This window comes from Phalacrocorax carbo, chromosome 10, assembly GCF_963921805.1.
Source record: "Phalacrocorax carbo chromosome 10, bPhaCar2.1, whole genome shotgun sequence".
NCBI lineage: Eukaryota > Metazoa > Chordata > Aves > Suliformes > Phalacrocoracidae > Phalacrocorax > Phalacrocorax carbo.
In genome coordinates this window covers 10,972,189-10,989,070 of record NC_087522.1, presented here as the reverse complement: position 1 = coordinate 10,989,070, position 16,882 = coordinate 10,972,189, and the positions used below count along the sequence as shown (strand labels likewise).

Sequence of the window (16,882 nt, the reverse complement as noted above, 5' to 3'; positions counted from 1 at the left end):
AGATATATCTGGCTGAACTTCCCTGCCTTTTCCCTTATCATGTCAGTGACAGAAGTTGAATGCTGTCTTTATAATCAGTTAATCCTGAGTATATTATTCTAAGGACAAAGTATAAATATCTCCAGGAAGTGCACTTTTAATTAAAAGGTTATTAGCCAAGCAGAATTGCCTCCTGGGTCAGAGCTCAGAGGGACTGCTTTTCCCCTAATGAGAAGATAAAGGACATTTCTCCCTTCCCCTGCACAATGTGCATGTTGGTATAAAAGCTTATCACAGCTGTACAGGGAGTAATTATTAGAACAGAGGAGCATATAACCAGTGTGTGAAGTATTTTCAGAAACCAAGACCTGTTCCCGTAAGTGTTTTCTGATGAAAGAGTGTAGCAGTAACGTGCTGCTTGACTCAAACTGTGTTTCTTGGGCTACAGCAGTAGTTATTGACTATGTTCTTTCCAGGTTGCTTATGTTTTATTTTTCCAGTACTTAACTGAATTCCCCAACTGAGCATTGCTTGGGGGGGGGGGGAAGAAAAAGAAAATCTAGGGGTGAATCCTAATATTGTGATCTTTGTTTGGGAACTGGTTCCCTAGCACAGTTAGCTTTGTCACAAGCACTGCTATCAATCCTGCCTGGCCTTTCACCCCTCCCCACTGGCTGCCAGGCCCACCCCTCAAATGCTTACTCTCATCACAGGCATTTTCATCTGAATATGGAGGTGTCATCAGTACTAGTTTATGGCTGTTCAACCATGGAAAGGAAAACACCCTGCATTTTAAGAAAGAACACTTTCAGTAATTTCACAGGGCTGGGTGTTTTTAAAAGTATTCTACTTGCACTTTTATCAAATTGTCTGTAAGTACCTTCGTCTCCTATCAGGTCTTCTTGCTTCTGTTAATGCAAGTTACTATATAATTCTGATTGAACACCTGATAGCTCTTTTAACACTCCAAAGAAATTGCCCCAGGTTATTACCTATGTTATAAACTGTAAAAATTAGAAAAGATGGAAAAAAGACTTGAATTGCATCACATGGGGATAGATTCCCTTTATCTGGAAAATATCAGCTATTTGAAATACCACCAAATGTCATTCTATTAAGTGAATCAGAATCTGCATGTTCATCAATTCATAAATTGTCTATATTTTAACTGGACTTTGCACAAGCTGGAAAGCTATCTCCAGCTCTTGGCTTCTAAAATTAACATACTTAAAAGCCAACAGATTTGCAACTAATAAGTCTCAGTGAATTATAAAGGGTTGGGATCCTCTGCATACATCTATGCGTGCTACCATATATGGCAATGTTCTTCTCAATACTAGCTGTTACACAAAATTGTAATGATAACGAATTCAAAACAAATACCTTTTAGGGACTAGCGTGTCAATTGCAAATGAGATAATAAAAATCATTGTTTACATCTAAGTGAATACAGCCAGAGGAGTATCATGTACTAAAGTGACTACTTAATAGAGAGCTTTGCTCTCTGGGGTTCATTGTTTTAGCCTCTGTGTTAGTGGCTGGAGGGAACCGTGAACTTTGGGAGTTCAGCAAGTCAGTCCGTGCACAGCATCTTATTGCAAGCTGCAAAGCTTTGAGTGGAAGAGATGGGCTTGTTCTTAAACAAGTGCATTTTATGAAATATTTTATTGAGATGTATGTATTGGATAATAATGACAAACCTTCTGATTTCCCTCATTTAAAATATCTTATGAGTGTGCATAATTATGAAGTAATATAATGCCTCTCACATACATCTCAATATCTATATATGTGAACATGCACACATACGTGCGCATACATCCATATATGTGTGCAGGAAAAAAGCAAGTGAACTTCTGGGATGGCTCTGAAGCTGCTTTCTATACTGCCATCTGCTGTCATCTTAATTTACTCACAATATTTTGTTAAAGTTGAAAGTTTGTTGTTTTATTTTCCCTTTCAAAAAAAAACATGTCACATTTGAAATGACTCAGATTAGTGTAGTTCAGTGAATTTCAGATTAGTTTTACTTAAACTTTATTCTCACCATATTAAAAACACACATATGTAATGCCAAAGCATTTCTGTAAAAACGTTTCCCTTTGTCTTCTAATATTTAGGCATTTTTCCTGTTTAAAATACAAGTAACTGGAAAGTCTTTATATGCGTATACTTTCTTTAAACAGCATGGGAAGTGCACTAAGTTCTTTTATTAGAACTGAAAAAAATAGACATACTTGGAGATCAGCTGCTCAGGCTATGAAGTTTCTTTACTGAATGCACATGTGATGCTTAATTGCAGCAGGTGCCTGCCACCACCCGGCAGTGTACCGGCACACCTTGTGGGCTTGGAAAGCAACTCGTGCTCTGCAGCCAGTCTCTTCAAGGCTCGATTTGGCAATAGCAGTGTTAGAAATGCTATTAAAAGTTAGAAGAACAGGGTAGAACATCTGTGCATGCTTTCAAATGTGCATGGTCTTTAAAGCATTTTAAACAGAACTCCATCAGTAACAGAAAATGGGATAAACCATTTGAGTGTGTCTGATAGGTCTGTTCCTATTTCTAATTCGTATGCTATCCACAGGTTAATTCACTGAATGTGTTTGCAAAGTAGCAAAATAGTTATCTTGCCAAACTGCTCCATCCTAAAGCGCTGCCAGCCCCCAGCCCCAGCCCCTGTGGTACTTACAGGTGTCCAGTTAGGGGAGCAGAGAGTGAATTGGAGAGTCGGGAACCTGTACAGCCACCAGACGGGACAGTCCAAGTCCTCACTGCCTTTGCAGCCTCCCTATATAGAGGAGGAGAATCTTGTCAATGGGGAGGGGCCCTGGAAACCACATCCTGCTGGAAAATCCTCTTGGTACCTGGGTTAAAAAAGACAGCCTGAGCCAAGGATCTCATTCCCAGCAGGGCCTAGCCCTGGGCTGCTGCCCCTGCCCTGAGCCAGTCTTTAGGGCAGCAGGGTGGTTCTGGCTTTGGAAAGGCATGAAAGGGATGCCCCTAACTTGAAATGGGTGCCCCTAACTCACAAGTTCGGAGGCTTTGCTTTTTCTGAGGATGAAACTGTTTGGCCAAGCAAATGGACATTTAACTCCTTCCTGCCTGGCAGCATCCTCACCCCTCATGGCTCCCTGTCTAGAAAGACAAAGGGCAGACTATGGTCCCTCGTGGCACAGGAGGTTTCCCACCCACCATCACTGCATTTCCTTGGAGCTAAGATAAGTCCCTGAGTTCAGGGGTTGCCTGGGAGAGGAGGGTTACTCCTAACACAGCAGGGGTGTGTGGGTGGAGGTTGCTCTGGGTCCCTGTGTGTTTATGCAACATCTGGAGCCTGGGGCTGATTTAGGCCTCCTTTGCCCCTGGGGAGCAAGAGGGTCATTTCCCACCTCCCCAGTGGGTTTGCCACAGTTTCTCTTGCAATCTGGTGCACAGCTCAGTTCCTGAGAAAGGACTGTAAATACTTCTTCATATATCAGAAATACCTCCCTCTGTCCATAAAAGGAAGAAGATAAGTGATAAATAGTTGAGGGGGAACAGTCCCTGGGATGCAGTGGAAAGTACAGGCGGCAGGCACCATGCACTGCGGGGGGAGAGGAGGGCAGGGCGCTGGGAGCCAGACCTGCAGGGGTTAGGGAGTGATCTGGTCCTCGTCAAACTTCCCTTACTCCCCCCAAACCTTCAGTCCCCAGCTGTGCCCCCTCCTTCCCCACTAGTAGCCAAAAGCCTTGTGCAGTAAGACCTGTGGATGGAGACATCCCAAAAAGGGAAAGCTAGGATCCTCTAGGAATTCCCACCAACGTGCCAAATACAAAATACCGAAACAACCCCCTCTCAGCAACAGACTAAATATGGTGTATACCCAAAGGATCAGAGCAGTCCTGGGTGAAATAATTTCTTTTGACATCAACAGTCCTGTCTTCTCTGGAAAATAAACCCTCTTGGGGAAGAGGGATAAGGCTCATATTGGTCTTGGCATGCTGAAAAAAAAAACCTATGAGGGGAGGCTGGGCTGAAAATGTCTGCTGTCACTCGGTCAAAGTACCGGCACTTGCAGGTATGACAGACCTGTAGCTGCTTCTTCTAATTCTGGCTAGCAGTGAACAAATTTGGGCAAAGAGGAGAGAGGGAAAGAGCATCAGGGTTTCTTCCCTGCAACATTTCAGAAACATCAGATATAGACTCCTGTTCAGGCCTTAGCTGGAGAAGACCAGATTTGTCAACAGAGTCACACAGTCCCAGCAGTTGCAGCCTGTCCTTCCAGTTAAAGGGTCGGTGTCCACTGCCTTGCAAGGTGCAGGGCTGCCATGCAGCCATGCAAAGCCTTCCCAGGAGCTGAAAGGCAGCAGTGTCATATCAGGCTTGTGCATCTGTGACTGTGTTGGAGCAAAGCCAGGGGAAATGATCACCAGGACGTAAATCCAAGAAACTTGCCCTTGTTAGCAGAAAGTTCCTCACTGGGTAGTTTACTCCCTATCCCTCCCCTCCCCAGTTTCTTGGTTACAAACTTAGCTTTTTAGATAGCAATATAATGAATATAAAATAATGAAATGCAAGGGGATCCTCTTAAAAGTATGATAATTTAAACTTTCATCGAAGTTATCCTAAGACATTCCTTTTAAACACTGTTTCACAAAACCAGGCACACTTTAATAGTAGCTTAAAAAGGAGTGGAAATTATTCCGGCTGGTTTGCAAACCACTGCGTGTGCACATGCAAGCTTGCTGCCGAGTAGCGTGTTTAACAGAGGCAGTAATTGAGGGTGATATACGATGTGACATTATATGGAGCTGGAAAGTCTGAAAAATATTACTGCTGAGACTGAAACAGTTGCACTCTTGAGCCACGTGGGGTAGGAGCTGATAAGTGTCAGCATGGCTTCCAACCTTCACTTAAAAGTTAACATAAGAACATACTAATATAACAGTCTGGTTGGACTTTCCTAGATGTCGTGGTATTTTTTTTTTTAAACTAAAGTTGCCTCAAAGCTGTGGATTCCCAGTGGACAATGCCTTTATGACAACAAGTAAGCTCTATTTAAACCCCCGTTTATTTGTTCTAATTACTTTTCTAGAAAATATCGTTGAGCAGCATGCCCTTAAAATACCTCCTTGCTGAATTTGCACCGTAAATATTATACTTGACAAAAAAACCCAAACCAACAACCCCCAAAATGGAAGAGGGCTTGAGAGGGAAAGAAATGAACTTTCAGCTCCCTTACATGGTATAACATGCACACCATCTGTGCTTTATTTTTTTCCCTCCATTGTAATGTTAGTTAGTTAAATAGTGTGTGTCAGGTAAGCAGGTTCTTTTTTTTTGTTTAAAGATGTTTTTACCTAGGTTTACCAACCATGTTTCTCTAAGCTGACATGTAATCGGAACTGACAAGTGTACTGGTAGGGTTACTACCTGTGTTGAGCTGTGCTTTTGCACAGGAGGGACGGTCTGCATCCAAACTAGAACAATTAATCATGAGAGCAGTCTGACAAAGTAGAATAGTTACTGACTGCCTAATGTTAAGCTTTGTGTTTAATGCTGGCTGCGGGTCAAGTGTGTGGAGCACACAGGTCAATTCTGAATCAGCTGGACTGCTATTGAAAGGATGTCTTTACAAGCATGAACAAGTGTTTTGGCGTTTCTTTTCCTAAACATAATCTCCCAACGATAATCACTCCTCCGGCAAACTGATCAACTAACACCGAGATTCGGCTTGATACAAAGGGCGCTCAGGAAGGAAAGCGTAACTGACTGCTTGGAGTGTGTTGATAAAGCTTAGAAAAAAATTTCCCCTGTGCATAACAGAAACAAATACGTCTGAAACAGCACTGATGCTGTGGGGTCTATAAACGTAGTTTCCTCTGATTCCAGGGGAAAGCAAAAATTTGGTTTTAAAGTGGGTTTTTTTGTTTGGTTGGTTGGGGTTTTTTTTTGCTTTTTAAACTTGTGGGTTAAGTTCTTCCAAAGTGCTTTCCAGATCTGATATCCACACCAAACTTCACTGGCTCCTTGTCACCTTCACTCGTGATATCACACTTAGACAAAGAACAGCCTCTTTTAACATAATTTCCTCTGTAACAGTCTCAGTTACAGTGTTCTAGCTCCAATAAAATTCAGGAATGCATTTTGCTCATTAAAACCCCCAAACTTCTACATGTTCATCTTTTTTTAATTTTCTGATGTCAGTAGAAAGAATAAGGGCAGTTAATGCAAGACATCACGGTCTGAAATTAAGCTAGACGGTGCTTCTTAAATGGTGAGACAGTAATTTTTGTGTATGCTCACCTAGGTGGCAATATAATCTAAAACCTAAACCTGTAACTCTAGGATTGTGAATTATTTTCATCTAGATACTGACTTGCTTGGATTAAACTTTTTAAGGAATGATTCTTTTGGAAAGTGCAGCCATATTGTACAGACTTTGCAATTCCTCTTCATCTGTTAACAAGTAAGGCAGCCTGATATTTGTAGGATTCACTAGATGTCTGCATCTCGAAAGAAGCTCCTATTTCACGTCCTGTCAGGATAAATGCTAGACCATTAATAATGTGATTAGACCGGTATATTTTCATAGATATATTTCAAAGCTTTGTTGTACAAATAAATATCTCTAGAAATACTCTTTATTTTAATTTGCTTGTACAATGACTATACTTTGAAAAAAGAGATTGTTCCAAAACCCCAAGCCTGTAATGTGAGGGTATTAGAGAATTAGATGAAATGCATGTTGCACCGAGAGCAAACGGGCCAGTTCCCACCCAGCAATCCAGTGCAGGATACTGATGATGAGCTGAAGCTGCAATCCCCAAAGACACTAGTCCTGAGATTCCCTCCACCTTAAATGGATTTCTTCTCTGATTTCAGATATGCACCTTCACCTCAAAGCTCAGTGAAGGACACCACAGCCTCTGCTTTCGTGGCTGTGGAGACTATGAGCCTGCTGAGCTGTGTGCTTGGGAAAGGGCAAGTACCAAACATCCCTTTGCCTTCTACAAACAGAACAAAAATTGTATTTAATGTCTATGACTAAAAATTCATTTCCCAGGGAGCTCCGTGGCACCTGGGCAGCTTCTGTATGCTCTACAGTGGGAAGACAGAAAATAGACACAATGGCTTTAGTTACGCTGGAAGCTTTGCACAGCACAGAAGGTTAGAGCTTCTGTGTTTCCCAGAGCCTTTTTCTGTGCCTTTGAAAAGACAATTCAGATTCCAAATATACACAGCAACTTGATCCACTGGTTTATGAAGAAATAGGGGTCTAGCATTTAACCTCTGAAAAAACGAAGTTAAAAATGTAGGGGTTTCTGTGGCCAGAGCAATCACAGCCGCATTGTTCAAAAGTTCATTTTTGCAACTTTCCATGGAGGCACTTTGAACTCATTCCAAAATGAAGGTAATTTGCAAGTAACGGCGTAGAAGACCATTTTTCTGCTGTATTTTTAGACAGAGAAATTAAAAGTGAGATTAATGATTGTGAATATTTGCATCAATGTGGCAGGAAAGAGCCTAGTAACGAGGCAGAATACCATGGTGGTAATTTTTACAGATGGCTCCTCAGCCATGTAGTTGAACCTGACGGTGGTGTTATCCCTGAGCAAACAGTGAGGGCATACGGAGATAAATTCCTTATTGCTTGACCCAATGGTCAACTCTGATGCAAAGCAACAGAAGACTTAAAGATGGATTTATTCAAGGTATATTCACAAACATGTGTCCTCTCCTCTTGGTAACAGTCCTGAGATACTTAGAAATCAGCACATGGGGAGCTGGCAGTGTTGCCAGTCACACGAAGGGGACGAGATCACTGTGGAGGCTTAAAATATACGTAACCTCCCCTTTCAGCAACTTCACATTAGAGTACAATCTAGGCTGCTTATCAAAATAAAAAAAATATCTGTAATACTACGGGGGTCAAGTCAAGGTAAAGGCAAAACTTTGCAGTCTGCAACTCACATGTTCTCTTTTTTCCCCCTCGCTTACTGTACCATTTCTGTACTAATTAAGAATTTCAAGAACACAACCCTAAAAACTTATTTACACAGAACTCTTCTCAGTACCCCTAGAAATAGTAATATCTCTACATTGTTAGATGAGTAAAGAAAAAAGCTAACTTGTTATTTTCTGACGGATCCCTGTAAGTTTGGCTTTTAAGATACATTACCATTTCAAAACATGTAAATACCTTGGCTAAAAAAAGTTCTGGGAATCAGTAATCTATGCTCAACTTTATTTGTAGCTTTGCCTGACTTGGAGTTTCATGTGGTTTGAGGAGAAAACAAGGAAGTTCCTCCCCTCCCCTATACTCGGTGTTACACCATACAATTTATAGCAACTCCAGATGGAAAAGACTTACCGTCATTCGTTTGCTGGCATGGAGATAAATATAGTCCTCATTTCCGGAGAATTAAAAACAACTATTTCTCTAAAGCACTTCTATCTTCTCTTAAAATGTATTTTCCCATACTCCTCTGAAAGTAGCAGCTTCTTTTTAAAGAATTATTAAAATGCTTAATTTGAATATGGCCAAAATACCACACAGAACAAAAATGAAAAATTTTATTCAGAAACACAGGAAAGACGCACAAAGACATAATAAGGAAAGGAAAGTGCAGAAATTATAAGTTATCTGATAAATTTTATGAAGTAAAACCAGTGTTGTTAGGCCTAGTTCTAGACACAGGCTTCACTAACCTGGCTTCATGTACAACTTTCCTTCTGTCAGCCGGGGAGGAAGACAGCCTTTGCTAACATTATTTTTTCATGGACAGTATGACCCCATCATCCCCTCCCAGGGGTACCTCTAACAAGCTGAAATGGTCCCACTGGACATACTGGGGAAATTTATGCAAAGAAGGATTTCCTAAATTAACTCTTATAGAACTTCACATGAGAAATTAGCATATGACAGATATCATCTGTTTATACTTTGTAAAACAAGGGGCTCTTCGATGCTTATGCCAGCCATCCTTCCTGGTTCTGGAATTCTATCTGAAAATGAAACATAGACAAACATTCTCACAGATCTGGAGATCCAAAGGTATAAGTGTTATTTTCTACTATTATCAACTTTGATACAGAATATCACTGTAGGAAACTCAGGCAATTTTACTAATATATTTTTCCATGCAACGGTATGAGATCAGAGCTTTGCATTAATAAAGATTAGATTTCAGGCAACTTCAACTCAGCGATAGTGAATGAACTAACAGAAACACCAGATTGCACATGTTTTACCAGGATTCCCAGCCTGTATACCAGTTTACTGGAATACTCACTCAACTAAATAAGCAAGATAAATTTCTAATATGAAAAGCAAGTTGGATGTTAAAATATGAGACTTGGATGTTTGAGTTTATGAATTGACTTCATTATCTTAAGATGCAGCCTAATTAAAAGAGCTAGATAATTAGTATTTTAAACCTACTGCCTTTAGGTCTCCACTGCCGTATTCCACAAACACATGCAGAAAGTAATTTCAGACTATACTTAAAAGTTAAAAGCTTTAAAACTGTTATATTTAGTTCAAAGAGCAATGTGCTGTCGTGAGTTACGCTGTAATGCTTAATCCCGAGATGTGTAACTAACTCTAAACAATTAAATCCCCACGTGAAATTATATTGGAGTCAACAGGGCAAGATGACCCCGCACAGGATCAATTTCAGAACTGAGGTATAAAGTTATACTTTAAAAACAATTCTTTTATACACTGGATTTGTTTTTAAACATGGAGAAATTTCTGATAGGAATAATTATTTTCTAACAGATCATTTACAGCAGTTTTGGTATTGAAATTTTCTTTCTTCAGCCCCCTCTTCTGGCAGAAGGGAAACAACACTGTCTCAATGAATTATCTGCTAAGAGATGGTATTTAGTACTTCTTTCACACTTTTTAGATGTCAATCTTTCAGGCCTCATATTTCTCAAATATTTTGATACAAAAGATATATAGTACTAACACAATAATACTAAATTAATGGAATCATAGAATGTTCTGAGTTGGAAGGGACCCACAAGGGTCATCGAGTCCAACTCCTGTCCCTGCACAGGACAACCCCAAAATCCACACCATGTGTCTGAGGGCATTGTCCAAGTGCTTCTTGAATATCGTCAGGCTTGGAGCCGTGACTGCCTCCCTGGGGAGCCTGTTCCAGTGCTCCACCACCCTCTGGGTGAAGAACCTCTTCCTAATATCCAAGCTAAACCTGCCCTGGCGTGTCTTCCTGCCATTCCCTCGGGTCCTATCACTGGTTGCCAGAGAGAAGAGATCAGTCCCTGCCCCTCCTCTTCCCCCTGTGAGGAATTCTCACAGTAGAAAGTGAAGTAATATGCCAAGCAGACTCTTTGAAGGAAAAAACTGGACCAATGATTGCTTTCATTCTGTAGCTTAGGCAATATGAATTGTAACCAGTCAAAAAGACCAGAAGTGGAAAATGAGATCTAGCAGTGTTCTACTATAGACCAATGAACTTGGAGCTTAAGGTTCTGCAGCCAATGGGATGTGAAATATGTCCTCAGAAAAGGTTTATGCCCACATATAAAATTGACACATAAACAGTGTCCTGGTTTCAGCTGGGATAGAGGTAAATTTCTTCATAGTAGCTAGTATGGGGCTATGTTTTGGATTTTTGCTGGAAACAGCGGTGATAATGTGGAGATGTTTTAGTTGTTGCTAAGTAGCACTTACACTGGTCAAGGACTTTTTCAGCTCTCTGTGCTCTGTCAGGTGCACAAGAAACTGGGAGGGGGCACAGCCAGTACAGCTGACCCAAACTGACCAATGGGATATTCCATACCATATGATGTCATGCTCAGTATATAAAGCTGGGGGAAGAAGAAAGAAGGGGAGGATGTTTGAAGTGATGGCATTTGTCTTCCCAAGTAACTGTTACGCGTGATGGAGCCCTGCTTTTCTGGGGATGGCTGAACACCTGCCTGCCCATGGGAGGTGGTGAATGAATTCCTTGTTTTGCTTTGCTTCCGTGCGTGGCTTCTGCTTTACCTATTAAACTGCCTTTATCTCAAACCATGAGTTGCCTCACTTTTACTCTTCCAATTCTCTTCCCCGTCCCACCAGGGGGGAGTGAGTGAGCAGCTGTGTGGTCCTTGGCTGCTGACTTGGGCTAAACCATGACAAACAGTTAAGAACTTTCTGGAGAAATTAGGTAAGTTAGACCAGATGAGAAACAAAGAGATACACCCACTATTTAACATACTTTACTGAGAATTTAGGTTAAATTCTTGTATCGGATTGCCAATGTAAAAGGCTGTCTCTAGCTGACCCATTCCAGATTTGTAATAGTGTAAGGGAGTACAGCTTGGCCAGTTTAACTTCTATGAAAACAGTAAAGCAATTTGGTGTGTGACATTTCTGATACTGAGAATTGGGATATTGGCATTTTCTGGTCTTTACCAGTAACTGCAGAGCAGCAAAACTAATTAGAATAGCATAGAAAAATCTAATCACAAATAGAACTTCTGAAAAAATGACCCCATATGCACACCCACCTTTTTGATTTCTCTCTGCAGGTTGTTTGCCAAGGTTCTGCTTTGGATAATGCAGCACTTTTGCAAGGGTATTCTGGGTACTTCCTTCTTTACCACCATGTAAGAAATGAGAGACAATTCCATATAGGAGAGGTCTGCTTAAGAGAGAAATGACAAAAGCAGCCTATGAAATACTGAGCATTAAAAAAACGCCCTTCCCTCAGAACTTCTGAGACCTTAATGTTTCCTTCTAGAGTATGTACAGATGTCTTTAGAATAATTATTTAAAATACTTTATGCCATTATATAAATAAGAACAGACCTAAGCCCACCCTGAACACCAACACTCTCCTAAAAAGCTTGCACTGAGAGATACTCTCAGCTAGGCTCCAGATCCCTCATAGGTAAAGAACTGGAGCATGCTTAGCACATGCTTAGCACAGATCCACATTCTAACTTGTGCGGTAGGAAGGCTCAGACTCTGGCAGGCTGCACATCCCCAACTTGATTCTTCCTGAGCACGTGACAGGTTCTGACAGCATAAGCTACAGAGAACGCTGAATGTGTTTAAACCTGCTTCAGTAACCTAGGTCATTAATGCAGTTGTATTGCAGCACTGTGAATTTCTACCTAATCTCAGAGTACAATAACCTTTTCATTGCTCTACAAAGCACCTCACTGATATGCAAAGAGCATATCTGTTTTCTGCTTCTGACTGTAGGGGAGACTGTGTAAGAGACTTGTGTTTTGGTATGCAAGTACACTATCCGGAGAACGCTGAGAGTTGGCAGAATTAAACGGTACTTCTGAGTGTGTTTGAAAATGGCCCCGTGTTTGACATTGGGAGTTTGAATCCAGTATGTCAGAGCAGCCCTGTGGTCTAGTCACATTTCAATTAGCGGGAATACTTATATGTGATTTATAACAACACTAAAGACAAAATTATATGCAGCACAGAATATACTGTGCATTCCAAAAATCACTCCTTACACTGATTTTCCATTTGCGTCTTCCACTATGTTCAGCTCTTTGGCAAGAAACTGTCTATCCAAGGGCACTTCAGGCTGGCCAGATTCTGGAAAAGAGATTTCCCCAAAATTCTTAAGACTGTTAAGAAAAATATCACCCATTAACTTTTAAAGACTGCTTCAAAAAAGAATAAGAGTACACACCTCCCTTTTAGACTATTAATATCTAACAGGACATTGTAATTGCAAGGAACTGGCTTAAACATTAGTGCTTCATATTCACATAATTTATGATAGCATATTACAATTTTTATCCTATCTCTGATGCAACCTAAGAAAAATATTAAAGTCTTACAATATAAAGATAAATTAATCATGCAAACAACTCTCTCTCTAAAGAAGTACTGTTACCAAATAGATTCTGTACGTTAACTACTACACACACAGTCTCCATTCCCTCAGGATGAACCTTTGTGACTGTAATTTTAAGAATGAAATATAAAATTGTAAAAGAGCAAATATAATTTCTGTATTCAAGTGCAACTACAGAACTTCAAATTTCAAATACAAGTTAGCAACAGCTGCAAAAATAAGTAAATGCTGTACCATACAAATTACAGCTACCATTTAGATGACATAGTCTAACTGCCTCTCAAATACTGGTATTTTAGCACAGCCAGTAACAGTAATAGTTACCTGCAGTTGTTAAAAAATATGGACCTTCCTCATATTCTCTTTTGTTATTTAAGCTGAGGACATCTAACCACGTTTCTGAGACAGCTTATATGCATGAATTGCCAGAATTGCTGTAATTCAGACTATCAACTACTTTATGTATATATTACTTTAGTTTACATTGTTCCTCTAGGAAATGTTGTTCATTTGTATGATTTCTATTTTTTATCCAAATGCCAATTAAGAAAAGGTGATATATATTTTAAAAATATTGTTAGCCATTTTCCAGAGCAAAAGCAGATATTTCAAGAAAGGTATTTCAACTTTGTAGGCTGTTAGCAAGATTTCTTGCTCATGCATCAATTGCTGTGTCAAAGCACTTACCTCAAGGATAAGGAGCAAAGGGCAAGATTTCTTGAAAACTAACGGTATGATTTGATTTAATGCTGCAAGTAAAGCTGTGGAAAGTGTTCATATCTTATGTATTTCCAAGGGAAGACAAGATTGTGCAGCTTGGTTCCACTTATTAATTTCATAGTATTGGTGAAATTACTCAACCAGTGTCTATTAATACAATGATGACAACAAAAATTCAGCCCCAGTACCTGCAGTTAAAACAGATGATGCATATTTATACTTGTTATATTCCAGATATTCACGAATTAGTTCATTGATTAAGAGATTTTCATGAGACAGTGGTGGTCGTGGTTCACTTTGGTCATCCAGTGCATTAAAAACTTCAGCTCTGATCCTTGCTTTTATTTGTCCAAGAGCACCTCTTTTTTCCAATGTGTCCTTTAAAACTATTACCATAAAAAGGTTAATATAAAGCCAAATGTATTAAAGCAGAGTTTATAATCCACAATATAAACATAATTTTGGCATATTCGCAATGAAATAAAGATATCTGCATCTGTGCATATGCCAGTAGGTAATAACAGTAGGAACGTCACAGATAAAAACTAAGCCTTCAAAGAAATAAAAATTATATATTTTTAGTAGTAAACTACGTCCTAGCAATTTCAGAAGTGGGATGTTACTGGAGCAATATGTTTTTAACGCGTGAAAACGACACAAGACAAATGGAGGAGGGCACAGTGCTGCTGTGGAGGCTTAGGGACGTTTCTCCCTGCGGCGGCCCAACGGGCGCGGTGAGGAGGCGGCGGCCCCTGTGGCAACTACGGCACCCAACCGGCCGCCGGGTGTATGAGGAAGGCCCGGCTGTCCGCCCCTTTGGCGGTCCAAGGTGCCTCCGCGGCCAGCGGAGATCCCCTCCTCTCCCGCCCGGGCACCCCACCGCCCCCGCCACCTGCTTTCAGCTCCGCCACCGTCGCCATGGGCGAACCGTCGCGCCAAGGACCCGGATGAGGTACACCTCGGCGGCAGCCGCAGGCGGCCACTGCGCATGCGCAGGGCAGGGAGACGGGAGTGGGCTCCTGCCTGTCCCGCCTCTCGGCTAGCGCCAGCCAATTGGACAGCGCCGGCGGGCCGTGCTTACGGTTCGAGCCGGGGGACAGCGCGCCCTCGGCGGCTCGCGGGGGTGGGGGGTGCCATGCTCTCCCTGAGGTGGGGCTGGAGGGGATGTGAGGGCAGGCAGTCGCCGTTCGCCGCGGTCCCTCGGCCCCAGGGCGATCCCAGCGCTGCCAGGGCGTCCGCTGGCAAGGTCATGCCGCGATAAAATAGTTATCGGTGCTATGAGGTGTATATGGAGTTACCGTTCGGTATCCTGATCGCGCCTGCCCGCAGTTCAGTGTTGTCGGCTGGGGTCGGGGGGGGACGGACGACGGGGACAGAGAACAGATGGCGTTTCAGGGTTGCTGTACTTTTTCCCCTCAGTAATTTCAAAAGTTGTAGGGGGTGTAGGGAGAAAAAAATGGAAAAAGGAACCATGGAGAATGAGTGAGAGTTTCTCCCTGATGTGTAGCGGAGGAGTTTTGTGGTGAGTCCCTGAAAGATGAATTGTTAATTAAAAGGACTCGCCAAAGATGAGCTTTTAATTTAAAGGACTTGCCAAAATGTAACCGTACACTGGGTGTTTTGCACGTCTGTGAGGATCCCTGGTGTGTCTGGAGGCATGTGTGTGCTTCTGTTGCTGGGATGAGTCGACAGTGTTTATTTTGTGAATGTATTAAGTGTTTCCCAAAGGAAGTGCAGGCAGCGTGGGTGAACAAACTGGATTTGTCATGGTCGAGAAGGAGCAGCCTGCTTGGGCTTGAAGGAAAATGTGAGTCTTCTTAAGCAATACACCACTTACAGCCTTGAAGTGTGGGGGTGGGAGTTTTTTGTTGGTCTTTTTTTGGTTTTTTGTTTTTTTTTTTTTACATTTCCTCTCACAGTAAATATTTGTCAGCTTCCAAAGAATCTCTGGCAAGGGACAATAACTAAAATTCAGGAAAAAAAGGTCTGTAGCAGTAATGGTGACGTTAATCTGTTCCGTTAATATAGCAGTACCTTTCGGTGAGTCAGCAGCAGTAAGTGCCTCTGTCTGTTCTGTTGCCCAGATCCCTAGTGCAAGTCTGGTGATGAATGACCGCTTACCTTTAACATGAATGGCGTTTCCACAGCCAAAACATTTTTCTCTGCATCCTTCCTAGTTTCTCCATGCTGTTGTGGGTCACTGTTCTATTACACCTAATGTCCATTTGATAAGTCGTTGCTGTTTTCCACCTTGAATTTCCTATGCAGCTTTAATTTGTATCCTACAAAACAAAGTTCAGAGTCCAAAATAGAATTTGTTTGGGGTTTTTTTTCCTTATTGTGAGGAAATGCCTTTTTAAATAATACTGGAGTTTCTATTTTATATATTAATTTGTGTTTTAAAATATGCTGTTATAAAAATGGCTTGTGAAATCCACATTCAGTGACTTTCTGGTACTCTGAGATCTTGGTTCTGTATCTCTTTGCAGGCTTGGGCTTGTGTCAGTTCTGGTTTTTCTCCCCCACAACAAATATTTTGAGTCTGTTCCATTTTGCTTCTGAACTCCTCTGCTTCCTCTCACATCAGTTATTTACTCTGCATTTTGACTGCACTTTGGTTTACATCTTTGTTGTTGTTGCTGTTGCTTAGGGTTTCTAAGGGAAGGAGGTGGAATTAATTGGAAGGGAACTAATCTGAGGTGCAGGTCTTTATTTGATGAGAAAGATCCTTTACCTGGTGCATGACCACACGTTGGTACATGGACAGTTTGAGGCTGAAAAAAAATTCTTATATTGAAGTAATTGGAAAGTTTGAATCCTGAAAGTGTAACTTAAGTTCTATTACTCCTTTAGCATACAATAGTATCTGGAGAAAAACACGTAGGTAAAAATTTATTTTTCTTGACCCTCCTCACTTCATGCTTATTTACTGCCTTCTTGTTTTGAACAATCCCTGTATATGATCTCTATATCCTAAATAATTTTGTGCTGTATCATTTCAACTATAAGTTTATATACTATTATTGCACACTGAATATGTGTGTAAGTGTAAGCTGTTAGAGGTTGTATTATCTATTTAGCATTTTTTCCGGTTTACTATCTTATTAATAGTGCTATTCAAAAAGAAGAGCTCTTCCAGCTTAACTACGGGATAGCTTGTTTTAATTGTCAGAACTATTATAATTTATTTGCGCTGCAGAGCAGCCAGGAGGAACAAAGCTTTCTGTACAGCTGAGGGGCAGTTGGATAACAGATGTTGGAGACTGTGATGTAACTTTTTCAACCGGAGTTGTCGTGAGCACTGAGACATCAAAAAATAACCCACTAATGTATTATGATTTTAAAGATGAACGTAGAAAGTG

At 41.1% G+C, this 16,882-nt stretch overlaps 3 protein-coding genes across 12 annotated transcripts in view; 1 reads left to right on the top strand and 2 right to left on the bottom strand.

Annotated features, from left to right (window-relative positions):
• Nucleotides 1-2,944, bottom strand: part of MYH11 (myosin heavy chain 11) — a 62,344-nt gene extending 59,400 nt beyond the window's left edge. For 2 of the 4 annotated variants that reach the window (XM_064461842.1, XM_064461844.1), the window contains exon 1: nt 2,669-2,939. The gene's annotated coding sequence lies outside the window, so the exon portion shown is untranslated. Of the gene's footprint in view, nt 1-2,668 lie in introns of all 4 variants that reach the window. The other 2 variants (XM_064461845.1, XM_064461843.1) reach the window with 2 other exon arrangements.
• A 5,570-nt stretch (nt 2,945-8,514) lies between these two features.
• Nucleotides 8,515-14,512, bottom strand: CEP20 (centrosomal protein 20). 7 transcript variants are annotated; one of them, XM_064461836.1, is made up of 5 exons: nt 14,413-14,512; nt 13,709-13,906; nt 12,451-12,535; nt 11,482-11,618; nt 8,515-8,964 (listed from the first exon to the last, which is right to left on the bottom strand). In XM_064461836.1, the coding sequence occupies exons 1-5, from the start codon at nt 14,438-14,440 to the stop codon at nt 8,888-8,890; spliced, it is 525 nt and encodes a 174-aa protein (XP_064317906.1). In that variant the 5' UTR covers nt 14,441-14,512; the 3' UTR covers nt 8,515-8,887. The 7 variants fall into 7 exon arrangements, with proteins under 7 accessions (XP_064317906.1, XP_064317907.1, XP_064317904.1 ...); XM_064461837.1 differs by having other exon boundaries at nt 11,482-11,615; XM_064461834.1 differs by having other exon boundaries at nt 14,417-14,512.
• Nucleotides 14,513-14,867: 355 nt separating this feature from the next.
• LOC104042243 (ATP binding cassette subfamily C member 1 (ABCC1 blood group)) overlaps nt 14,868-16,882 on the top strand; it is a 62,444-nt gene continuing 60,429 nt past the window's right edge. Inside the window, exon 1 of the mRNA XM_064461812.1 lies at nt 14,868-15,327. The gene's annotated coding sequence lies outside the window, so the exon portion shown is untranslated. The remainder of the gene's footprint in view (nt 15,328-16,882) is intronic.

Bases quoted from the DNA above. Each gene is read 5' to 3' on its own strand.
- CEP20 (XM_064461834.1), bottom strand. From the start codon at position 14,510: ATGCGCAGTGGCCGCCTGCGGCTGCCGCCGAGGTGTACCTCATCCGGG. The intron at 13,907-14,416 runs GCAGGTGGCGGG...TTATGGTAATAG, and splicing joins CGACGGTGGCGGAGCTGAAA to TTTTAAAGGACACATTGGAA. The intron at 11,619-12,450 runs GTAAGGAGTGAT...TTCTCTCTTAAG, and splicing joins GACGCAAATGGAAAATCAGT to CAGACCTCTCCTATATGGAA.